The sequence below is a fragment of the Hibiscus syriacus genome, unplaced genomic scaffold, assembly GCF_006381635.1.
Source record: "Hibiscus syriacus cultivar Baekdansim isolate YM2019G1 unplaced genomic scaffold, ASM638163v2 tig00116997_pilon, whole genome shotgun sequence".
NCBI classification, from domain to species: Eukaryota; Viridiplantae; Streptophyta; class Magnoliopsida; order Malvales; family Malvaceae; genus Hibiscus; species Hibiscus syriacus.
In genome coordinates, this window is record NW_024063513.1 from 1,767,648 (window position 1) to 1,793,071 (window position 25,424).

Consider the following 25,424-nt stretch of genomic DNA (forward strand, 5'->3'; position numbering starts at 1 on the left):
ATTTACGTCTTTTATATAAAGCTGCCCTCACACGCACATATATCTTCCTAATTCGAAGCTAGAAGCCGTTGATGAGTTATTTCGAGATGGCCAGTGGTTTCACCTAGTCATGGTGCCACCCCCACTCAAAGAACTTGGCAAGCAGATCAAAAGGGTCTTTTGAGCATGGTGGGAGGTGGCAGAGTAAATATGTAAGGCGGGGGGTCTGCTATGATGGGGGGAAATGGATGGGTTTGGTTGAATTCAACTTCTTCCAGGAGCTTCCCCCCCCCCCCCCCACAACACACACACACAGGGCAACTACAATCCTTTGGCATGCACTTTTTCAGTCGAAGAAGATGACCTTTCATCTCTTTACTTTATCATGTGATTGAGAAAACTGGGTTTTTGAATTGCAGTCATTAGATTTCACTGTAGAGATGGTTTCTTCCACAGGGCAACTTCAATCCTTTGGCAGTTTCGTTTCCCCGTGTCATGTCTGTTTACATATCAAAGGGGCATAATGAAGTATCATATGCGGCATGACCTGGAGTTAGTTTCTATTTTGGTAAGCAATAATCTCTGTGTTTATGGTTTACTTTTTCCCTTTTCATATTTTCTTAGTGCATGTTGTATGAAATAAGCAATGGCTCGTTTCTCTGCATTTCTGATTTTGGTTCTGTATTGTATCAGAATACAGAAAAAGAAAACAGAAGAATATTATATTTGATCTGCTGATATTTCAGAGTCCAGATTGTTAGTGACTTTGCAGCCTCAATGTTAGGGCTTTCTTTAGCCGTCCAAAACATTTGTATGGCACAGCTCATTTTATTTAGTTTATTGTTACAACTATATAGTAGCTCCATCGTGCTATCGGGATATGGCTAAGAACTCGAAAACCCGCAACCCACGAAACAAGGAAAAAATCAGAAACACTGCACATGCATATTTAATCTAGATTGCTATATCTTGATTTGTTTCTCGTACATTTTTTTGGCTGTTTTCCTGAAGAAGACGATGTTATATTATTTATCTTGCATTACTTGGTAAGTGTGACAGATTTCAGATCCTAAGCATTTCGAGGACTCTAATTAGGTTAATATCGTCAAGCATCAGTCCTTTTTCTCAGGTTCAATAACTACCAGTACATTGAACTTTCATGCAATTTTTTCCCGGCTGCCAATCAAGTTAATTTGCTCCTTTGCTGACTGCTGCTGAGTTAATGGTTTTTCCTTTTATTCAATTGTACACATTTCACAAGTTTTCAGACAAATTTGATATGTTCACAAATTCAATTCAAAGACAGACAATAGAGAGTGGAAAAGCATACTTTTAAGCCTGTGAACTTGCTCAAAATCAGGAATATTCCGAGTGTCTTGCCACCCTTACTTTAAGTGAACACGTGTTGAATCGATTGAATTGAACACTCTTTAACTTTGATAAAAGTAAATTCTTAATTACAAGTTGGTGACTAATTTAGAGCCTAAATGACAATGACAGGAACCAATAAATGAATTTGGTTATAGGGATTAGGGTTGATAAGCATAGTATTGTTGAGACGATGATGTGGAGGGAACTTTGTCGAAGAATATAATGGGTTTATTCCATAGTATCTCCAAAAGATACTTCTCTTTAATTTACCATCATGAATTTATGACTCTATTCTGGGGTACACAACAGTTAAAAGAGTTAAAAAATAATAAAATTAAAGGCCTGAGATCTTTAGATCTTGAAAACAATAACTATAATTTTGGTGCTTTGATCCCACTATTTTTGCAGATGTCAGTTAAGATTTGATCCACGCATTTTTAAACATTGTGATTTGGTATTTTTTAAAATCATTTTGCTGCTTACGTAGTCAAATTCAAGCTTCTAATTACTCAGGTTTCCATATCTGATATAGACACTTGAGGATCGTTTTTTACACGTCACTGTTTGAGATACGATCGTATAGGCTGTCTCTTGAATCATGACATGGATGACAGGTACCATTTATTTCTTTTAAATAATGCATGGTTTCTCTCCTCTTTTCGTTCCTGGCAAAGTACTATTCACCGTGGTTTCAAGTTTCATATCGTCTCTTAACACAATAGATCAGTATGCATGTTAAAACTTCCCGTAAACTATTTACAAATCAATAGTATATTATTCATTTACAATTTTTTTAAAAGTATAATCATGATATATTCATTTGTCAAAAACATCATCAATAACGTTTTATCAAATACATATTGAATAAATATATATATTCATGGTTAACATAGGTATAACAATGATCCACTAGTGATAGTCTCGTAAGCAAAAGTGTAAATAATTGAGGCAACGACATACAAAAACGGATCACTCTAACGTTCCCGAGCACCAAGCATGGAAGAGAAAAACCTAAAGGATTTCCAAAGCGGATGAATGAAAAATTGATCTCTCCTTAACAACAATCTCATCGTACATAGATATCCGACAATTAACGGAATATCCTATACAAACGAACGAAGAAACCATACATTGAAAAAGCAACCAAAGAAGAAATCATGTAGAATCATGACTTAAAAGAAGACTAATAAAAAAAACCTGAATCGAAAATAAAAAATCTCTAATAACCATGATGCTTTTTACTTAAGAAAGGGTCAAGAGAATATATTATTATAAATATGTTAAAATATATATAATTGAAAACTGATAAAATTAGATAATAATTAACTAGAAAAGAGAAAAAAATGTCAGGCAACCGTGAAAAGCCACCACCACTACTTGGCAGTTAGAAAGTTGTGATAACCGGCAGCCAATAAAATAATTGCTACAGAGAGAAAGTTTTATTTTTTTAATTAATATGAGATAAATACAAGGTAATATATGTTGAAAGATAACTCTCAATCTTTCAACATTGAACGATCAGAACTTTGACATCTATAGTGTTGGAACCTGAGTCCTCAACGAATAAAAACAATTCTTTTACCAGATAATGGGTAATTAGTTTTATTTTAAATATAAATAATTCATATTCATTTATGTTTTTAAAAATAAACTAATTCATTAACTCATTTATTTAATTAAATTTAATAGGCTTCTATGGAAAATGGAGATAATGGGTAATTAGTTTATGTATAACGGGCTGGTTGCCCAATTTTTTTTTGGGCATAGGCTATTCACCCAATTTTATAATCCCATATTTAAATTTTTGGTACATAGGACAAAACGACAACGTTTTTTAACCATCATAATAGCTCTATCCCATGGATATGGATATCAGCTCGCAAAAGATTAAGCAATTCATTTGGTGGCTCCTCAACCCAGAGCGTCCCATCGGTTCGTATGGAAGATAGGTGTGCCATCCGATCCACGCAACGATTTCCTACCCTTCAGGTATGTCGAACTTCCTTAACCCATCATTCTTTTACCATTTTTTGACTGTCACTGATAAGAATTTCATTTATCATGTTGGTCGATTTATCTCCATGTATCGCTTCGACTGCCCATCGAGCATCTGTTTCGACTATTAAGTTTGTCGCTCCCAAGGCTTTCACAAGGTTCAATCCTTCTCTTATACCCCAAATTTTGCCCATGATGATCGTTGTTTTGTCAAGATTTACCATAAACCCGAGCACCGATTTTCCATTTTCATCTCTTTTCAGACGACATGCGGTAGCCATGCCCATGTTTGCTCTGTAAGCCCCGTCTGAGTTCAAGATCCAGTGTCCAATTGATGGTTTCCTCCATTTTACTCATTTGGGTTCACGAGTAATCATCTGTTTTATGTTGTTCTTTGTTTGGGTGATTTCTTTTGCCAAATTATTGTTGTAGTTTATCAACTGAGCTGTGTTGGGATTATTATTTTTAAATATTGCTTCGTTTCTGGTTTTTCATAAGCTCCATATGATTGTAGAAAACTGAGTTCCCCAACCTATTCCATCTTTGGTCACTTTTTCTGATCGACAATTCCATCTCATCCATTCTTCAAAAACCCTAGATTTGAAGCTCACATCTTGACTCATCACTTCGGTCTTCTCCCACACCTCTTTCGCTACTTTGCACTCTCTCAGTATGTGTTCAATCGATTCGATAATTCTCTGGCAATGTGACGCCAGACAGAATAGTGATTATCCTGTAGGCTAGCTCCGACAGACGATACACAAGAGAAAATTCGTCCAAAAACCAGAGAAAAAAGTCTCTAGGGTTTAATAAAATATTATAAAATCAAACAATTCCAAAAAACAGTCTACAAGCCGGACTGTTATAGCAAAAAATCGTCTTTATTCGAATTTTGCCAAAAATAGCAAAATCTCGAAAATCACTCTAAATTAAAATTCGAAATAAAATAAGCAATCTCCCAAAAATCCGGCCTAAATCGGATTTAAATTGACTTTCTAATTAACAATCGAAATATTACCATAAATAGAAAAAAATAACTAAATCTAGTGATCAGGAGGGGAAAACGAAAGAATTTGAGGTTGAAAAAAATGTCACATGGAGCGTAGCTCAATGTGGAGAGCGTGCGCATCGAAAAGAACTTTCCGGATTGGGGTCTTATGCGCGATTCTGGCACCTGTAGCCAAAGTTATGGCCAAAAGACTGAAACATACTCAAAACGACACCAATGAGGAACATGTCACAATCAATTCCCGCCTTTGCGCTGATCTGCCAACTCATGGTATCTCAGCGCCATCAACGTGCAATCTGACAACTCAGCATCATCTGTCTCGGATCCCCCTGCATCAGTCACCCCGGGTTGGAAAGAACTCGTCCTCGAGTTCAGAGTAGTGTCAACAAGATCCACAAAACAATGACTCAAGTGCTTCACATTAAAGACATCAGAAGTCTTCAAGTGACTGGGAAGTCGCAACCTGTAAGCATTATCATTGATCTTCTGCACGACCTCACAAGGTCCAATCTTCCGATCCTTAAGCTTATTATACTCACTAACAGGAAAACGATCCCGAGTTAATACAGCCCAAACAAAATCACCAACATCAAAAAGTACCTGACGACGATGATTGTCGACCCGAGTCTTGTACTTGGTATTGCTCTCATGAATGGTCTGTTTCACTTGCTCATGGATACCCCGAAGATACTTTGCCATCTCATCTGCTTTAGGACTGAAACGTCTTATACGTGGAATAGGGGCTAAGTCCAACACCCCGGATGGGTTCTGACCATAGACAATCTCAAATGGACTTAAACCTGTGGTTCTGTTTTTTGATCTGCTGTAGGCAAATTCTGCCTGAGGCAATGCCAAATCCCACTGCTTCGGCTTCGTTCCTGCCAAACACCTCAAAAGGTTTCCCAAATTTCGGTTCACCACCTCGGTCTGGCCATCCGTCTGGGGGTGGTAGGCGTTACTAAAATTCAACTGCGTTCCCAGTTTCCCCCACAGGCTCTTCCAGAAATGACTGATGAACTTAGTATCACGATCTGAAGTGATGGATCGAGGAACACCATGTAAACGCACAATCTCCTTGAAATAGAGATGGCCAATCCGGTCAGCATCCATAGTCTTTCTGCAAGCTACAAAATGAGCCATCTTGGAAAACCTGTCAACCACAACAAAGATAGAATCAGAGGCCCTTTGGGTGCGGGGTAAGCCTAGTACAAAATCCATGCTGACATCGAATCAAGGAGCTTCAGGAATAGGTAAGGGAGTGTACAATCCCGCATTGGTGAGAACTCCCTTAGACCGCTGGCACACATAACAACGGTCCACATAATGGGCCACATCACTAGTCAACTTGGGCCAATAAAATTCAGAAGAGATAAGGGCCAATGTCTTATCTCGGCCAAAGTGTCCCTCATTATGGAGTTCACTTATAATTTGCTGCCTCAACGAACAATCTGGAATGCACAACTGTAATCCACGAAACAGATACCCATTATGCAAAACAAAATCATGACGGTGACCCTCAGTTACCTCCTGAAATATCCTTCAAAGGAAGGATCAGCTGCATACATATCTGTGAACGTCTCAAATCCTGCAACTTTAGCACTCATGGTGGTGAGAAGTAAGGTACGACGGCTCAGGGCATCTGCGACGTGGTTCAAACTCCCTGCTTGGTGCCTCAGCGTAAAAGTGAATTCTTGCAAGTATGCTACCCACTTGGCATGACGTCTACTCAGCTTGTGTTGGCCATTGATGTACTTTAAGGCCTCATGATCGGTAAACAGAATAAACTCCTTCTGTACTAGGTAGTGACGCCAATGCTTCAGGGACTGAACTATGGCATAGAACTCCAGATCATAAGTGGAATAATTTTTCTTTGATCCCGATAGCTTCTAACTGAAAAAAGCAACCGGACGACCTGCCTGACTCAGAACACCACCAATGCCAACGCCAGATGCATCACAATTTACCTCGAACACTTTGTCAAAATCTGGAAGTGCCAAACTGGAGCCTCGGTCATCTTCTGCTTGACCAGTTGAAAACTGGCCTCTGCCTCCTCAGACCACTGGAAATCACGCCCCTTGAGGCACTCTGTGATAGGGGCGATCAGAGTACTGAAATTTCTAATGAATCGGCGGTAAAAAGACGCCAAGCCATGGAAACTTCGGATGTAAGGTTCTTGGTCTGGGCCACTCCAACTGCATCTATCTTTGACTGATCTGTATGAACACCATCAGACACAACAAAACCAAGAAAAGTCACAGAAGTAGTGAAGAAAGAACACTTCTTTTGATTGACAAACAAGCACTCCGTTTTCAGCATCTCAAAAACAGCACGGAGGTGATCGAAGTGTGAAGTCCATGTCGGACTATAAACGAGGATATCATCGAAGTAAACTACAACAAATTTCCCCATAAAAGGCCGCAAGACCTGATGCATAAATCTCATGAACGTACTGGGCGCATTGGATAACCCAAAAGGCATGACCATCCACTCATACAACCCTTGTGGCGTTTTAAACGCCGTCTTCCACTCATCTCCAGGCCTTATTCTGATTTGGTGGTAACCGCTCTTAAGGTCAATTTTTGAGAAGACCTTAGAACCAGATAGTTGATCCAACATATCATCTAGACGGGGAATTGGAAACCGGTACTTCACTGTAATTCTGTTGATCGCTCGGCTGTCAACACACATACGCCAAGAACCATCTTTCTTTGGCACTAACAGAGCAGGGATTGCACATGGGCTCATACTCTCTCGGATATAGCCCCTCTCCAACAACTCTTCCACCTGTCGCTGCAACTCTTCAGCCTCCTTGGGACTGAGGCGATATGCTGGTCGATTTGGCAAACTTGACCCAGGAACAAGGTCAATTTGATGCTGAATATCCCTCATAGGTGGTAGTCCAGGAGGAAGATCCTCTGGCATCAAGTTAGAGAATTATGCCAGCAGCCGCTGCACCTCTACTGGTAAATCTGTATCCACGCCTACTGCATTGTTCTCGCAAGGTAGCAAGGCATAGACCACGCCGCCATGCTTAATCTCATCTAAAAACCTGGACATAGAAAGCAGATTAGTATTATGGGTTACTGGGTAGGAGTAAGTCCTTCCGCCGGGGTGCCAACACAATCTTTTTTCCCTTGATGCTAAGGGAATATGTATTCTTCCGTCCATCATGAATGACACTGCGATCATACTGCCAAGGTCGACCCAACAATATATGACACGCATCCATAGACACACATCACACCAGGCATTATCAAAATATTTTCTACCAATTGAAAAAGACACGAGGCATCGCCTATCAACTGTTACCTCACTGTCTTTATTTAGCCATGACAACTTGTATGGCTTAGGATGACGGTCCGTCTTCAACTGCAATTTCTGGACAACCTCCTCGGACACTACATTCTCACAACTGCCGTTGTCAATGATCATTTTGCAGACTTTATCTGCAACTGTGCAGTCGTGGGAAAATATTGGTTCTCACCAATCGTCCCCTGAATCGCCCTTGGGGGTAAGTAGAATCTTGCGAACGACCAGAGTCTCATGACCATCTCCATACAGCACATCATCAGTCTCATCATCGTCATACACGGGTTCGCCAATCTCTTCAGTCTCGTCTTCCACGTTTTTCCTCAATCAACAAATTTTTGCCCTTTTGACTAACCAATCGTCCCCTGAATCGCCCTTGGGGTAAGTAGAATCTTGCGAACGACCAGAGTCTCATGACCATCTCCATACAGCACATCATCAGTCTCATCATCGTCATACACGGGTTCGCCAATCTCTTCAGTCTCGTCTTCCACGTTTTCCTCAATCAACAAATTTTTGCCCTTTTGACTAGCAGGCTTCCTGCAATCAGTCGCCCTATGCCCTTGTTCACCACAACGAAAACATCTAATAGTAGGGTTAGAATTACGCTGCGGTGGCTGCTGAGCAGGACGGGACTCCTGAGGGCGAACTGGTCGACTGTTGTGATCGCTCCTGATCACTGGTCTCCTATTTTACTGTTTTTCAACAGCAAGTGCACGCTGGTATGCTTTCGAAACACTCCACAGTGAATGAAGGCTGAGGACATCTTGCAAGGGCTGGCGTAAACCCCCCAAATATCGCGCCACCATCTGCTCCTCCGTCTCAGATAAATCGTTCCGGGCGACCAATTGGTAAAACTCCTCCGTGTAATCATCGACTGATCGCGCGCCTTGCCTCAACGCATGAAGTTGCTGAAATAAGGTTTGCGTGTAGCCGAAGGGAAAGAAGTGGCCCTTCATCTTCTTTTTTATCTTCTCCCAATCAGTGATCTTGGCTTTGCCATGTCTTTCTCGTGAACGTCGTAACTGTTCCCACCACGCAGATGCTCTGCCCTTGAGTTTGATGGCGATCAGTTTCACTTTCACACGATCGGGGACTTCCTTATATTCAAAAATACGCTCCACTTCATTAATCCAATCCACGAATCCCTCGGCCTGTAACGTATCAGAAAACTCAGGGAGATCGACCCGAAAATCGAGGCCTCCATGACGCTCCTCCCGACCACGGTGCTCCCGGAATCTTGCGCGATTGTGATATGGGTTTTCGAAAGTGGAATTGGTATCGTGATCAGAGGCCTCACGATCCTCGAAATCCTGCGCCGCCAGGCGCTGGGTTAATTCTGCGACTTGCCTCTGCAAATCCGCAATCATCACATCCTGAACGCTGCGATCACGGCGTTGGGCTTCCTCATTCGGAACCTGCTCACGACGACCACGACATCCAGCCATTGAAACTGGTGAAATTTCCCAAGAAGATGTTGAAGCTCTGACACCAACTGACGCCAGACAGAATAGTGATTATCCTGTAGGCTAGCTCCGACAGACGATTCACAAGAGAAAATTCGCCCAAAAACCAGAGAAAAAAGTCTCTAGGGTTTAATAAAATATTATAAAATCAAACAATGCCAAAAAGCAGTCCACAAGCCGAACTGTTATAGCCAAAAATCGTCTTTATTCGAATTTTGCCAAAAATAGCAAAATCCCGAAAATCACTCTAAATTGAAATTCGAAATAAAATAAGCAATCTCCCAAAAATCCGGCCTAAATCGGATTTAAATTGACTTCCTAATTAACAATCGAAATATTACCATAAATAGTAAAAAAATATCTAAATCTAATGACTTGGAGGGGAAAACGGAAGAATTTGAGGTTGAAAAAAAGGTCACATGGAGCGTAGCTCAATGTGGAGAGTGTGCGCATCGAAAAGAGCTTTCCGGATTGGGGTCTTATGCGCGATTCTGACATCTGTAGCCAAAGTTAAGGCCAAAAGACTGAAACATACTCAAAACGACACCAATGAAGAACATGTCACAATCAATTCCCGCCTTTGCGTTGATCTGCCAACTCATGGTATCTCAGCGCCATCAACGTGCAATCTGACAGCTCAGCATCATCTGTCTCGGATCCCCTTGCATCACAATGTTTACACTGGTTTTCTTGAGTCATCTTCTTTTTTACCCTTATTTCGTTCGTGTTTAGTATATTCAGAATAGTGAGCCAGATAAATACTCTTATTCTTTCAGTAGTATTAACTTTCCAAATCCAATCCAGATCATTTATCTGTTGGCTCGAAAGATTTGCGTTTACTATTGCTTTATTTGTTAATTTTACTTAAAAGTTTCCATCTTTAGCAAAACCCCAGAGAATTATGTCTTCAGAATTTCCAGTGTCCATTCCCCGTAGAGGTACACTTCTAATTTGATTAAATCGATCTTCAGGAAGTAAGCTCTTCAACACAAGAATATTCCATGATGATCGTCATTTATATAACTCGGCTACTTTGGTGTCATCTTCCTCTCTTCCTGGGACTTTATACCTCAATGGGGTGTCATCTATCCATCAATCCTTCTAGAACTTACTATTTTCTCCCGACTTGATTTGGTGTTTACAATCTTTTCTTATAAAGTCCTTGGTATTCATGATGCCTCTCCAAGTAGCATAACATTTTCCTTGAAATTTTGTTTCTAAAATTTTTTCTCCCTTCAGATATTTTTCACTGAAGATTTTACACCAAAGACTATCTTTCTCCTCAATCATCATCCAGCCATTTTTATCTAGCAGGGCTAAGTTCATATCTTTTGTCTTTCTTAACCCAATTCCACATGCATATTTGGGTCTGCACAGTGTCCCAGTTAACAAGGTGCTTATGATCAAATTTTTTACTTCATCCCCATAAGAAATTACTGTTCAATTTATCCAATGTGTTGCATGTTGAAACGGGGAGCGTAACAGTCTGCGTGGTATGAATGAGTATAGCAGCAATCACGGCTTGAATCAGTGTTTTATGCCCGCTAACTATAGAACCTTACCCTTTCATCCAACCATCATTCTCAATCAGAGCATAAGTGTTGTTATTTCCCCTTTTTTTAGAATAGGGACCCCCAAATACACTCCCAAGTTATCGGTTCTAGGGATGCCACTAAATTGACTAATCTGGTAAGTCATATTAGTGTTGATGTTTGTTGAAACAAATAATTTCGACTTCTAAAGGTTGATCTCTAATCCAGAAGTATTACTAAAGATCCGTAAGTAACTTTTCACCTCTATAACTTGCTCCCTTGAGGCCTAAAAAAATATAATAATAAATCATCTGCAAAAAAATTAGCTAAGATTAGTACCCCATTTTGAAAGTTTGATAGTTTCCATTATTTTCTTTCAATTTTTTAGAGAATAATATGTGATAATTGGTTCATAACTAAAATAAACAAGTAGGGTGATAAGGGATCTCCCTGTCTGAGTCCTTGCTATGGTTTGAAACACTTTGTTTTCTCGTCATTCCATAATGGTTCGATCGAGCTATTTTTGATACAGAATATTATCAACTCAATTAGTCTCTCAGACAGATGAAAAGTTTCCAATGTCTCCTTTAGGAATTGCCAATTTACTTTATCATAGGTCTTCTGTAGGTCTATCTTCATGATCACGACCTCTTTCCATCCTTAAAGATTTGAGAGAGTGAAACAGCTTCCTGCACAACATGAATGTTGTCAGAAGTATGTCTTCCTGGTAAAAATTGATTTGTGTTGTAGAGAACTTTCGTATTTGTCATACTCGATTTCCATAAAACAATAATACCCCTACGCATACCTTGGGTAGGAACTTCAAAGTTGTTCTCAAATCTCAATTTTCTTCTGATGACATCACCCATACCATTTCCAACTTTAATTTCCATTAAACAAAAAACCTCAAGATTTTCACAAATCAGAAGTTCTTTGCAATTTCTGGTGAACTCTCAATTTTCCACTCCTCAACAATTCCATGATATAACCTTCATTGGATCGCGGTGTTGTAGTTTTGTATTTCCTGAATCTCTGGAGGTTATGGGGAAAACATAATGTTTTCATGTTCTTTTACTCTTTCATTGCTTGTGGAGGTGTCAACACTACAACCTTCGAACTTTGATGTTGATTAATTTTTTCACCATTTATTTCTTGTTGCCTTTCAACTTCCATCTCATCAATTCTATTTTGTCTGATCTCAGGATTCATGCCCTCTGTTATATTCGGGATCTTACTAATTTCAGCTTTACTCACAGAGTTCCATTCTCTATTCTTCAGATCAAAGTCTTTACTAGTGCCATATATAGTGCCCCCTATGTTCATATTCATTTTCGATTTTCCTTTTCCTCCTCTTCTTATATGTTTATAATTTTGGGCCTCTTTCCCTTCAACTCTTGGTGTATTACGGGTTGTATTTTGAACTTCCTTTGCATCCCTGTTGATCTCATCTTCCTCTCTTCCATTCTTTGGGTTTTCTATTTCATCGTCCAGGGCTTGAAACTTAATTTTATATTTGTGGTTTTGATTATTTTTGTTTGTGATTTTTGGGTATCCTTTTAACCCTTTTTGTCTTCTTTGCACCAACATCCATGGGCTATTACTTTTCTTCTTTTTGGTTTTCAGAGTTAGAGTTGTTATAAGGATTTTGAGATTCTGCAGTAGGTTGTTCCTCTTGATTTTTTTTCTTGTTGACCCACATCGATAATTCTCACCGGGCATTGCTCCGTTTTGTGCCCGTCTAGACCACAATAGAAACATATAGAGTGCAATTTCAACACATTCTATAATCCAACTTTATAGGTGTTCCAATTGCTTTCCCGATCTTAACAAACACACTTTCATCAAAGTATTCGATTGGTAAGCCCGGGATATGTACCCAAACCGCTGTTGAAGAAACGTTTTTCTTTTCAGATAAGAAATTTGGTTTTCATTTTTGAACCGTCAAATAGTGGTCCATAATCTTCCATGGCCCTTCTATCAATACCTTCACTCTATCCATTTGATGGCATAGTAGTCGTTCCCCAAATCAATATAATCAAAGTCACTTTTTAGTTTCCATAAAGCAGTATTCCTGCTAATTAAAGTCTTGTAAGCAATTGATTTTCCCAATAGTTTTATTATGAGAGCTTTCCTCTATGGTCTTCGGATTTTTATTTAACTTATTTGTCAATCTTGATTGTAGGAATGTGGTCAATTTCAGGATCACTTTCTTCATCCGATTCAACATCTTCAACTTCGATTCTTGTTGCACTGTTGAACATCCCTGTAAAGAATGGATAATTTGTGATTGTATCTCTTCAGGAGCTTTTTCTCCATCTTGATCGATGCTTGGAATTGTTCATGGCCTTTTGCTGCCAGTGCTCACTTCCTCCGCCTGTGTCACCATGGTGATTGGCGGGGGCCGCCTTGTATTTTCACCAACTCGGACGAATTCTTGATTTTCTTGGAGAAATTATTGTTGCACAACAGAATATTAAAATCCCATATTTATTTGCTTATTCATAATTTTTTACGGGTGGAGGTAGAGATATAGTTTGAACGGCAAATACTATCAAAATAAATTCGAATATTTGACCTTTTTGAATAACTATTTATCCCCAATAATATTGCTGATCTAAATTAGCGGGAGAATCTAAAATTTGAAGTTTTAAAATTTTCTACTTAATAAATCAAGCATATGATATAATAAGTTCGAGTAATACTAATACCCTTTGCCCTTCCATTCGCTAAATATATTATGCCTTTGTCACTCTTTTATATTAATATAATAATCCCAATTAGTTCTCTACCTTTCATCTTCCTTTAGCTCTCATTCTAAGGTACGCTACACTGCCGTTCTTTTCGTTTTAGTAAATAATTTCATTTTTTTTAAGCTTCATAAAAGATTGTATGATCTTCGCTGCTTGATTTATTTATTTGCTTTCATTGTTTCATTTTTTAAGATCCAAACTAGAAATCGGAATGGAGACTAAATTATAGAAATCTATGAATAAGGCAATTTATTTTATTGTTTCCTTTGCAGCAAAACCGAAAAATGGGTCAGATTCAATACTCTGAGAAGTACTTCGATGACACTTATGAGTACAGGTCGAACTTAATTTCATCTTGATTTTTGCTGGATTTGATCTTTTCTTTATTCTGTTTGAAGTTTCTGAATGTCATGTTTTGATTTCCCCCCTTTTGTGGTGGTTGCTGTACAGGCATGTCGTTCTTCCTCCTGAAGTGGCCAAACTTCTCCCCAAGAATCGCCTCCTCTCTGAAGTATGTTTGTTTTGTTCGGGCTTAACACGTCTTTTTGAAGCATTTTTGTTTATGTTATAAAAGTTGATTTTATTGGCCTCTTTATTTAAGATTTAGTTTTTTTGTAAGAAATAGTTCGCTTAGCTCGCTGCCCGTCCTGGAAATTGATTATTAGTAACTATAATTTGAGTTCTGCGTTTGTGTGTGCATGATTTATGCAAATGTGTATAACTGCCTCGCAATGGAGCAACTCATCGCATTCACTACGATTTTTGTACCAATTTTTTATCTTATGTAAGTAATTGTTTCATGAACGTAAACTGTTGCCTTGAGGCAGAGGAAAAGCCAGAAATATTTTTTTTACTTGGGGACCTATTGAATTGTAAATTCTCTGGGGAAAAGCCAGTAAATTTTTACTTGTGTCCATACTTGTGAAATGCATAGCTTCGGAGTTGTCTTCTTGACAATTCTTGCGCTATAGGATTGGATGAATGAACTACAAAAGCACAAAAATTTGTGTTGCACAGAAGCATGAGTAGTTGACTTGATCCTGTACTTGCCCATTAGCATGACTTTATATTTCTTGAATATACGAATCCTATCTTATAGGGCCAGATAGGTTTGTATCAATTGCCATAGTTTTGAAGTATGATTCAATGAATAAACTAAGATTTTCAAGTCATTATATATTCGTATCTTGTCCATATGGCTCCATATTTCCTTTGTTTTAGGCCTAAAGTATTGATGATGTTTTGCCATCTATTAGTTGTTTTGGGTTTTTCTAGGTTTGCAGTAATTCTGATTTTGGTTCATGTTGCTGTCGTTTTGTAGAATGAATGGCGAGCTATTGGTGTGCAGCAGAGTCGGGGTTGGGTCCATTATGCATTTCATCGCCCCGAACCACACATCATGCTCTTCAGGAGACCTCTCAATTATCAGCAGCAACAGAACCAAAGTACTTTGTTAGCGTTATTCTCTTCCTAAAGACCGAACAGTTTGGGTGTCGTGGAATCGCTGGATTGTTTTGTATTTTAGTTCTCTACTTTGGAGAATTCCGGGTCAGGCTTGCTTCTTGCTTTGTTTATCGACCTCCTAATGTCATTCGGACTCTGCTTCTTATTTTCTTGGCAAGGATGAGTATTTTTCTTCCCTCCTGAATCTTAAGTGTTATACGTTTATATATTAAATTTGAAAAAGTTAATAATGTGTGTGATATGATATTGTTTTTCAAGTATTTAGGATTATTTATTAGTCTTGTGATATATTTTACTCCGTAATATATTTTGTATATGTTTTACGCCTGCCATAAGTTTGTGGTTGCTCTATACGAATTAAGTTATCTCAATGTTTAAAATGATTATTATTATTTCTAAAGGTTCTGGATTCAAACTCCAACAACTGTATCGTATTTGAGTGTACATTATCAAATAGTTCAATGTTTTTAGAACATATATTATCACTTATAATCACCTCTAGATTAATCAAAAGAAAAGTTTGTGATTGCTCCTTCGAGTAGGGGTGTTCAATCGGTTAATTTGGTTAACCAATTGAATTGAATTATTTAAAATTTATTAATCAAATGTTTTTTCTATAACTGCTAAACGAACTGAATTTTTTTGCAAAAAAATTAACTGGTCAGAGTTTGGTTAATTGGTTGGTTAATCAAATTAATCAAATTTATAAATAGTTTATAAATAATATATATTTAATATTTTTAACTTATTTGATTAATTTGGTTAAAGACAAAGTTTAAACATCCTTAGAGCTAAATAATATATTAAATATTTAATAATTTTGGTTAATATCATTAATTAATCTATTTTTAACCAAATTAATAGATAGTCGAAGTTTAAAAAAATTATTAATCGTTAATCAATTAAATTTAAAATTAATTGATCGATTAACCATTTGAAATTTCGATTTAATCGGATAATACAATTTTAACCTAATCATAAACACTCGTACTTTCAAGTGATTTTGTTTTCTAGGATTAATAATTGACAAACTCAGCCGCCTTCTCATTTCCAAGGAGGAAATTTATACGAAGGTGTCTATCGTCAATGATTTTTTATTTTTATTTTTTAATGACCAATATTTCAGAAGCCAACATCTATGATTTTTTTTAATAAATTATTCAAATACAATTTCAAAAATGAGTATAATTTGATGGTGTCTTTTCACGACCAGTGAAAATTCAGTTCATGATTATAAATTTAGTTTCATGATCTGTCCTTGTTTTCTTTCTCTTGGGCTTATTGCCTGGTTAGTGTATAGGCTGAGGCCTATAAGTTTGTCTGGTCCATCATAATTAAATGATTCGAATAAGTTTTATATAAATATTTATAATATTATATATATGAGTGGAAATTATTATATTGTTCTTATTCAATTGATCTGGCTCTATTTAACCACAACAATATATTTAGGGGTTAAAATGAAAAATTAAGCATTAAAAAATTTAAATGATAAAATCATTTTCTAGTCCTCTTGTTGCAGCCTACAGGGGACGAAAGAAATAGCGGAGTCAAACATCTTTGACCATTTCTAATCTTGCATTCGTTCACAGTCATCATCCCACTCGCGACATACCGCAGCCACAACCGTCACGTGTTAGTTGAATTGGATGCCCACACCCTCGAGCTCTTTGGGATATAAACCGACTCCCAAAGTCTAGTTGTCAAACTATGATTAAGATTTTGCTTGATCAAAAATAAATAAACAAATATGAAAAGTTGGACTATAAATGAGCGTAAATTAATGAAATTTATACAATAAAAATGGATCGAATGTCTATATTATATTTAAAAGTTTAATTATACATATAACAATACATATGATAAGCTCATATAATATTTTTCACACTCATATATATATTTTTAAAAATAATTCTTAAAAGGATGAAGAACTAACATAAAATATTCGGAGATGTCTAGACAACCGTACGAGAAGAATCACTTGTTTTATTTTTTGAAAAATCGAATATATTAAGTTTTTAAAAGAAGTTTATCCATCCATGTGACAAAGTCTAACCGAGCGTTAATTAAAAGTTACCCCGAACGAACGAAGGCATAAGGTGAGAGAAGTGGTCATTGGACAACCGGCAATGCATGGCGTGATTTGCCACTCAGAATTATATTAAAAAAACAATAAAAAGAAGGGAAAACATTGAACACGTCACTACCTAGACTTTTCCACTCAAAAAGATGAGCTCGTTCGAAAGGAAGCCGATCGGTCAGAGACTACGAGCGTTCGTATACCTGAAATTATATTTTAATTTTTCAAATAATTTAAAACAATCGTTTAATGGGTTGAAGAAAGGTCAAACCCCAAATATTTCCACTGAATGGAACTCGAGCCAAAAATAAGAAAACGGACCTTTTTTATTTTTATTTTTTGGACATTTCATTTTCATTCCTCGCGGAATGCCCGTCCAATGAAATCGTTAATTTATTTATAATGTTTATCTGCTACAGGCATGTCGGCCGATGTCCCCGGGACCATACTAACGCGCGAGTTTCTTCTTCTTTTCCCTGTAAAGGGTGAAAACCGCGCGACCGATAAATAAATCCCCACAGTAGTAGCTCTCAATCTCAACGACCACTATATATAGGTTCCAGGCTCTCAGGCCTCAGCAGCAACCTTGGGCGCTCTCTACTTGTTTATTTTTCCTCTTCTCCCCTTTCAAGCCTCCACGCTTCTTGCTCGTGTTTAGCATCTGAATCGAATTCAAACCGATTCCGTATTCTGCCTCTGCTCGGGAAGCTATGTCGAAGCAGTCAGAGCAAGAAAATCTAAACAAGTTGACACAGCAGGAGGACTTAACTAGTGCAAATCACCGGTTGAGGTCTCAGTCGCCAGCGCCTTACGCTGTAATGGGTGCCAGTTCTTTGGCTCCCGGGGAATGTTCCAATGATAATTGGGGATTTTTTTATTCTCCCGGCTATATCCGCCAGTTGACTCTTTCCAAACTTTTTGATGAAGACGAAGACGAGGAGCTGTTCCGGCAAGGATTTGGATCTATCACGCAAACTAGAGAAACGAATCCGAATTGGGAATCATATTCAACGCCTAGGCCGTCGCCAGAAGAAGGAGAAGGTATTCATAAGTCATAACGCTAACGTGTTGCCACAGCGCTTCAATTCTCATCATAACTCTGAAGGAAACGTTGCAGATGGAGCTCAGAGTATTGAACCCGACCCAACTCACCGGGATCTCGTTGAAGAAGCTTCAGACGAACCAAGGGTAACACCTAGCCATCTCGAAAAAGAAGGGACACCATCTCAAGCCTGCCCTGGAAGGAAGCGTCGAAAGATCATCCCCAGTAAAGAGGACGAAAGAGTGCAGAAAAAAAGAGATGCGGATAAGAAGTATAGAGCGGACATTAGGGTAAATGAAACGTCTCCGATTTCCATACACAAGTTACTAATGTCATAGTATCGCTAACCTTGTGTTTTTTTATTTATTTTAAAATTTACAAATGAAGAGGGAGGTAACGGAGCATAGGAGGATGAAGCCTGAGTACGATAGAGTAATGGAAGTTGCGTCCAGATTTGGGGGGATTGATGAAATGGAGTCGCAGATGAACCACATGAACTCTGAGTTACGTAGAATACAACAAAAAGAGGTAGATCGCCAATTATTTGAAACCGAGCTGAATCGATTAGGACAAATGAAGTCAAAGTATGGGGGAATTGACCAAATGGAGTTCAAGTTGGATAAATTTAAGGTATCTTTGTGAGCTGTAGTTTTCAGTTTGACGAGTTTTTTATTACTTGCATCATGTTAGATTCTTTAACTTACGATTTTTAATGCGAATGTAAAGCAATTGGAGGCACAGTTCAATCGACTGGAATCAATGAAATCCAAGTACGGAGGAATTGAGAAAATGGAGTCCATGTTGGATAGATTCATGGTAATGGAGGCCGAGTCCCGTAAACTAAATGAAATCAAATCTAAGTTGGGAATTCACGAAATAGGGTCCATACTGCAAAAATGGAAGGAAATGGGGGACGAATTACGTAGATTCAACCAAATAAAGTCGAAATTTGGCGGAATAGATGAAATTGAGCCGAAATCATAGGCTAAAGAAAATGGAGTTGCAATTCGAAAAGCATAAGCACACGGTGAACCAAAACCAACTTCCACTGGTATGTTCCTCTTCATGTCACACACGTTCAATCTATGTCATCATTCCAGTACACATGCTTTAGAGTTGAAGCGTGGAGGACAATTACTGCTGCTGAAATTTCCAAAGCCTAACGAATTAATTTTGCATGCACTACTCTTTCGGTTGTTATAATTTTCCTGGATGCTTTACTTATGTAGAACTCACTAACCTCCCAAATAACCTATAAAACCAACATAGCCAGTATACGCCTCGATATAACTATAAAAACAAACTCAGATACCATCAAAATAAGGGTATCGTCAAAGGAAGACTAAAAATAATGGAGACCGGGAAAAACTGTACGAGGAAGATAGGAAAAAGAGGAAGAATTAGAGAAGGGAGACGTGCTGTGGATCATAATTTCTAGGCTTATATCACAAGTAACTAAAATACATACATTTTATTTAAGTACCTACTATCTTTTGGTCAAAATAAGTACATAAAGTTTTCATTTTTTGTCAAAATAGGTGCCTAAAGTATTTTATGTCAAAATAGGTACTTAAATTATTCAAACCTTTTCATCCAAATTCTAAAAGAATAACATATGCCATTAATTAAAGAATACTTTAAGTACTTAGATTAAAAAAATTTGAACATTTTATACCTATTTTGAAAGAAAAAAAACTTTTGGTCATTTTCACTAATATTCGAGACTCCCAACCATGTAAACGTGTCAAAGGCTCAAAGCACTTTGAACTCCCAACTTTTAACATCGTACGTACACCTTCGGAGAACCGTTGGAAGGTCATACTATTACGGTCTAAACCTAACAGTTGAAGGGTTTAGGTAACAGTATCAAATGGTCTTCTACTCCAAAAAAAAAAACTTTGATTAAAATATAAGTATACTTAAGCTTCAATATTCAAAAGATAAGAAAGTAGTGGTACACATGTAAATTTATAATATACTATATTATTTTTGTAGTATATCATATGATCTGTATTGTGTAAACATTAAATATACAATATATACAACACTAAATGTAAACATAAAAATATATTAATTTGTATATAATTAATTAATTAACCAAAATATATTAAATGAATATTCTCTTAAAAAAGTTTAGTTTAATCATCTATGATATAAATAAATTTGAGTAAAATTTTAGACCCATATTTAAGATTAGGACAAATTTGCACGAACCAACTTACCTCATTAGTTAAAAAAATTATTGTTGTTCCTAGAGGTCACGGGTTCGAGCACCAACAACTGCAGTAAGGTGATTGAACGTTCATTGTCAAATGGTTGAGAGTGTTTAGAACATATACTACTTTTAATCACCTTAAAAGATTAGGAAATTTGAACAAACATAAAATATTTTAATTTCTTTAAAGAAAAGGCTTAGTAAAAATTAGTGTTCAAATTTACTTTAAGTTAACTTTACGTGTTTAAAGAATTTTTTTTTCTAAAAATAGGTGACCAATGTATCCAACATTACACTTTCAGGTGTATGAGGTATAATGGTAATTTAAAAAAAATCATTGTCTGACATGTGTATGTGAGAAGGGGACAAAGGGTTCTTCTTAAGGTCAAGTTACACCCAATACACCTCTTTTTAATATATATATATATACATATATATATATTATTCACCTAAAATTTTCTTAAGATATAAATGGAGTACTTAATTTTGTATTAAGCCATGAAAAAAATATTAGTCCTAGTTCAACCCAGCTTGACGTATAAACTCATTTACTTTTAAGGAGATAGCTTAGATTTGAATATTGCAAATGATATTATTAAGAGGAATAAACCCATTTTTTAAAGAAGAGGGATAAACTTAAACTTTAAACTAAAATCTTAAATAAAAAAAATATAATTATGTTTGCATGTACAAATAATTTGGTATTGTCTTATTATGTCGTACATATATCCTATATTTTATATGAAAAAATGATGTTATAATGGTGTCACATGTCCTACCGTAAAATTTTGGTTGAAATTAAGCGTTATCAGTTTGCTCCTTTGACATGAAAGTTTGCATGATGCACAACACAATTTACAGGAAAGGAGCACATCGCAGTTATTGGACTTGATTGGCGACTCTGGCAATGTATGGTTCATGCGTTACACCTCTTGGTTTTTTCTTTTTTCATTCTCTTCTTGGATTCAACTAGATAATAATGCTTCAGGTGTCATATCAGTGTGGGATTAATCTAAACTCTTTGACCACTGAGAGCGGGCAACACCTGACTTGCAGTACTCTGATGTTCTTGTGGATCAACTAATCGCTAAAGTCACCGATGAAAACGTTGCCAGCAACTTGGACACCAACAGCTTCAAAGATTTATTAACGGCGCTTGGGAAAATGTCAGCAACTGCAAAATCCCATCAGCTCTGGTCACACCGCTCGTTCTGTTTTCGACGTCTATGGTGATATCAAGAAAAATTGTAAATTGAGTGGCATCACCGTTCACACAATATTTGTTTTGCTTTGCGCTGCGATCAAGGAGATGGGAGATCTGACGCTTGATCGAGTTACAGAAGAGATTATATGGAGGTTGAGAGACCCTATCATGGATGCTAAACGCTGTGATTTTGATGTCGGCTTTGCCATGAATATTTGAAATTGCTTGTTCAAGGCTACTTTGGTATCAAAGCACGCAAGGACCACAATAGCTTGGAGAAGATCATTACATGTTTGAAGGCCGATGAAGCTGCCCTGAGAACGGAGCTTGATAAGAATCACGAGAGATAATGACCATGGAAGCCAAACAGCGGAACTAACATCTGACAAGTGCAGGATTTGCCTCGACTCCGCTAACAAAATTTTGTACAAAACTGTCGGTATTTTTTAATTATTTCTGTAGGGAAAAACATCTAACCCAAAATTAAAAAAAAAATAGCATTTCAAAACCAAGGAATTCAAACTAAAGTCCAACCTTAGTTTCTCTTGAAGAAATCTTCTATATGCTTTAATGAGAAGAATGCAGAAAAGGGCATAAACAGCTGATAAATCCGATATTTTTATATTTCAATTTAAGATCTGGAAATAGAGAAACACCATGGAAGAATAAACCTTAAGTGCTACTAATTATACAAAGAAACCTTTAAGAACTAGTAAACTTGGTAACAGCCTTAGTCCCTTCAGAAACAGCGTGCTTGGCCAACTCCCCGGCAGAACCAACCTCACAGCCGTTTGAATCTCCCGACGTATAGTCGGCTTCTTATTGTAACGAGCTAGCCTCGAAGATTCCTGAGCAAGCTTCTCGAAAATGTCGTTGATGAAACTGTTCATTATCCCCATTGCCTTGCTCGAAATCCCGATATCAGGGTGAACTTGCTTCAGAACCTTGAAGATGTAGATCTTGTAGGTTTCAACGCTCTTCTTGGATCGCTTCTTCTTCTTGTCACCGGCTTCCTTGGGGAGTTTCTTCTCGGCTCTAGGCTTTTTCTCTGCCGGAGCCTTTTCGGCCTTTTTCTTCTGCTGGCTTCTTCTCGGCGGGCTTCTTTCTTGCTTTTGGTGCCATTTAGGAAATTGACTCCAGAGAAATGAGACTTCCAACAAAGAAAACACAATAATATTTTGGTATTGAATGTGATTAATGAAGAAGTAGTATGTGAATTCATTATATAAAGGGCAAAGGACGAGATCTGATGGGGGGATTGATTTGCAAGGATCGACGTGTGAAATAGGAACCGTTGGATTTAAGAGGATTTTTTCGTCGTCGAACTTAAAAAATTTAAGCGGGGTTTTGTTTCATTTCCAAATTTTCCAGCGTTTTCGCGGGTCAAGTGTGTTGGGTGTTGAAATTCTAAATTATGACAACCAATCATACATTTCCAAGTTACCATTGAAATTCAATCCTTCCTTTTACTTACAAAATTAATGATAACTATAATATATCTAAAACATTATTTAGGATTATCTTTAATTGTGGTAAGAATAAAAAGTGTTGACCCTGAAATAGTATATCTTTAATTGTTGGTAAGAATAAAAAGTGTTGACCCTGAAATAGTAATTGATTTAAAAAAAAATCAAGGATAGACACATACATTAATAACACAAAAATTTTAACGAGATTAGAATAAAAAGTGTTGACCCTGAATTACATGTATATTAATTTGCATCACGGTAAAGTGGAGAAAATAAATAAAATGGTGATTTTCTTATGACTGAACTACGGATAATATGGTGAAGAAGATTTATATAATATTTTTATATATTAGAGTCACGTAATCGAGTTTATTATCAGATTCTATTTTCCATTAATAAATCCTAATCATTTTAAATTAAAAGGTTTTAATCTATTTATTGTTTTTTTATTTAAAAAATTCAATTTATTATCAATACACTGAACGAATTATTTCTTTTCCATGAGTTGTTAGCGTTACTAAGTCATACGATTTTTCTTGAATAAATAAAACATACTGAAAATCCTAAAATCGAGAATTTTTTTAGAAACAAATGGATTTGAAGCTTTAACGATAAGCTTTCAAAAATTTGTAAGAATTCAATCAAACTAAATTATTATAAGTAAAAAGAATGCTAATAACCCATTGGAATAAGATAATATAATAATAACCACAAGAAATTTATATTTACCAGATTATTTCAAACGACCAAATGACATACAAAACGGTTGCCAATACTGACATTCAAATGCATAACGGATAAGACTACAGAGGTACAGAACAAAGATAAAAGAGACCAAGCATTTTCTAGGCGGGCGGCAATGACAAGCGCTACAGTCACAGCATCATCTACACTCTCATGGCTTCACAGCCTTGGGAGACCCAAACGATGCTACGGAAGTAGCATTCAATTTTATTTTGAATTTGTATTGCCTTTTCTTGATTTTACAATAGTTCGATTAAGAAATAGAAGGATTAATCTACATTGATTTTGAAGTAAACTTATAAACATACATGATTGGGGAAACAATTAACGGCTCCCCTCCCCCCCGGCGCAGGGAAATGAAAATGGAGGAGGAAAGTAGAAGCAGAGAAGCAACGGGTAAATTCAGTGACTCATGTTTTGGATTTTCGATGTTATCAGATATCATTGTGGTCATCTATTCCTATTTGGCCACTGAACATATGAATGATTTGAAGTTGGAAGAAAGTTTGCCATATTGAATCTTCCTTTATCGAAGTGAAACTGTCATAGGTTGTTCGTGTTTCTGTATGTGTCTCCTCTGATGGTATGGAGTAATATGGAAAGTACTTCATTATGGTGTTTAGCGTTCAGTTTAATCGAACACTAGATCCATTTGCTCCAAGCAGGTATACAATGAAGAAATTATGCCAATGCCTTTCCCTGGTTTTATGGCTGTTTCCCAGCTTGCTGTTGTGGTTTACCAGGGTAATATGTTATATCCATGCACGTGAACTCAGACTTGTTAGACGATCTTGTTTTACTCCAGGTAAAAAGAGGCACAACAACTTGCTCTCATGAAACTGTTGGGCTTTTAAGGTGAAGCGAAAAGGTGGAAAAGGAATTTTTTTTTCAGTGTTACTTCACAAGATCTTGTAACATTATCAAGGCAAAACTTCAAAGGTACTAATCAAAATGTGGGATTTAGTTGTTAACAAGCATCATACCTCTGCAATTATTCATGAAATGAATTTGCATTAAATAAGAATTCAAGTCTTTTGCCTTAGATTATGTATAGCCCCACTGTCGTTCTTAATGCAAATATGCAATCTGCATCTGCAGTTCAGCGAACAAATGAAGCTGACAGACTGATGCTTCTATTTAGTTTGATTCTGTCAACAATTATGTAATCATGATTCATTTGCGTTTTGTTAGTGAATTGTGATATTCTGTAAGTTCTGGTATCACCCCTTTAATAATGATGTTAACCAAGGATTCTGTATGTATTTATAGCTGGATGAGTAGCGTTCCAATTATGCATTCTCATATCCAATTTTCGCAGATTGAGATATTTTATTTACTATCCTTAGTGGTTTCTGTTTTGTTATTCAAATATTCAACGAATATTGCTATTTAAATCGGAGGATATGGATTGATATTTAAAGATTTGCAGATGTCGGATTCACCTTCATCCTTAGCCATGGTTGCTTAATTTCTCAACTACTCTTGTGTTGGATCTGTAGGGATGTGGACAAGAGAGTTGTTTCTCTTCCAGAGATCAGGGAAACAGGAGAATATATAGCAGAGCTGAAGCTCCACCCTGAAGTTACTGCCCGAGTCAGAATTAATGTTTACGCTAACTGAAGACAAGTTCCTCTCTGAAATGGGCAAGCAGCATAAGTCTAGTTATGTGAGCATCCGAACCTGATCATAACATTAATTGTAAACGTAGTAGTCTCTTTTTCTTGCAGCTAGTCAGTGAAAATCATTCTTTACCTTGGTTTTTCACAAAATTTTGCTGTTGGTACCTTTCCCGGAC

The 25,424-nt window shown here is 37.0% G+C and overlaps 2 protein-coding genes and 1 pseudogene across 4 annotated transcripts; 2 read left to right on the plus strand and 1 right to left on the minus strand.

Moving 5' to 3' along the window:
* The first annotated feature begins 3,245 nt into the window (after positions 1-3,245).
* LOC120194265 (cyclin-dependent kinases regulatory subunit 1-like) lies at positions 3,246-14,885 on the plus strand. The gene is made up of 4 exons (XM_039196625.1): positions 3,246-3,339; positions 13,684-13,748; positions 13,862-13,922; positions 14,733-14,885. Exons 1-4 carry the CDS (start codon positions 3,289-3,291, stop codon positions 14,883-14,885), a joined length of 330 nt encoding a protein of 109 aa, XP_039052556.1. The 5' UTR covers positions 3,246-3,288.
* Positions 14,886-17,545: 2,660 nt separating this feature from the next.
* On the plus strand, positions 17,546-21,879 carry LOC120193955. Of its 3 annotated transcripts, XR_005522920.1 has the most exons (6): positions 17,546-17,996; positions 18,073-18,287; positions 18,385-18,627; positions 18,724-19,048; positions 21,074-21,121; positions 21,201-21,879. XR_005522920.1 is itself a non-coding variant. In XM_039196372.1 (4 exons), exons 1-4 carry the CDS (start codon positions 17,666-17,668, stop codon positions 18,979-18,981), a joined length of 1,047 nt encoding a protein of 348 aa, XP_039052303.1. In that variant the 5' UTR covers positions 17,546-17,665; the 3' UTR covers positions 18,982-19,337. The 3 variants fall into 3 exon arrangements, 1 of the variants encoding a protein (XP_039052303.1); XR_005522919.1 differs by having other exon boundaries at positions 21,074-21,879; XM_039196372.1 differs by lacking the exons at positions 21,074-21,121; positions 21,201-21,879 and having other exon boundaries at positions 18,724-19,337.
* Positions 21,880-22,021: 142 nt separating this feature from the next.
* On the minus strand, positions 22,022-22,597 carry LOC120193878 (annotated as a pseudogene).
* Between the last annotated feature and the right edge of the window lie 2,827 nt (positions 22,598-25,424).

Bases quoted from the DNA above. Each gene is read 5' to 3' on its own strand.
- LOC120194265 (XM_039196625.1), top strand. From the start codon at position 3,289: ATGGAAGATAGGTGTGCCATCCGATCCACGCAACGATTTCCTACCCTT. The intron at 3,340-13,683 runs GTATGTCGAACT...TTTCCTTTGCAG, and splicing joins AACGATTTCCTACCCTTCAG to CAAAACCGAAAAATGGGTCA. The intron at 13,749-13,861 runs GTCGAACTTAAT...GTTGCTGTACAG, and splicing joins GATGACACTTATGAGTACAG to GCATGTCGTTCTTCCTCCTG.
- LOC120193955 (XM_039196372.1), top strand. From the start codon at position 17,666: ATGTCGAAGCAGTCAGAGCAAGAAAATCTAAACAAGTTGACACAGCAG. The intron at 18,288-18,384 runs GTAAATGAAACG...TTACAAATGAAG, and splicing joins AGTATAGAGCGGACATTAGG to AGGGAGGTAACGGAGCATAG. The intron at 18,628-18,723 runs GTATCTTTGTGA...GCGAATGTAAAG, and splicing joins TCAAGTTGGATAAATTTAAG to CAATTGGAGGCACAGTTCAA.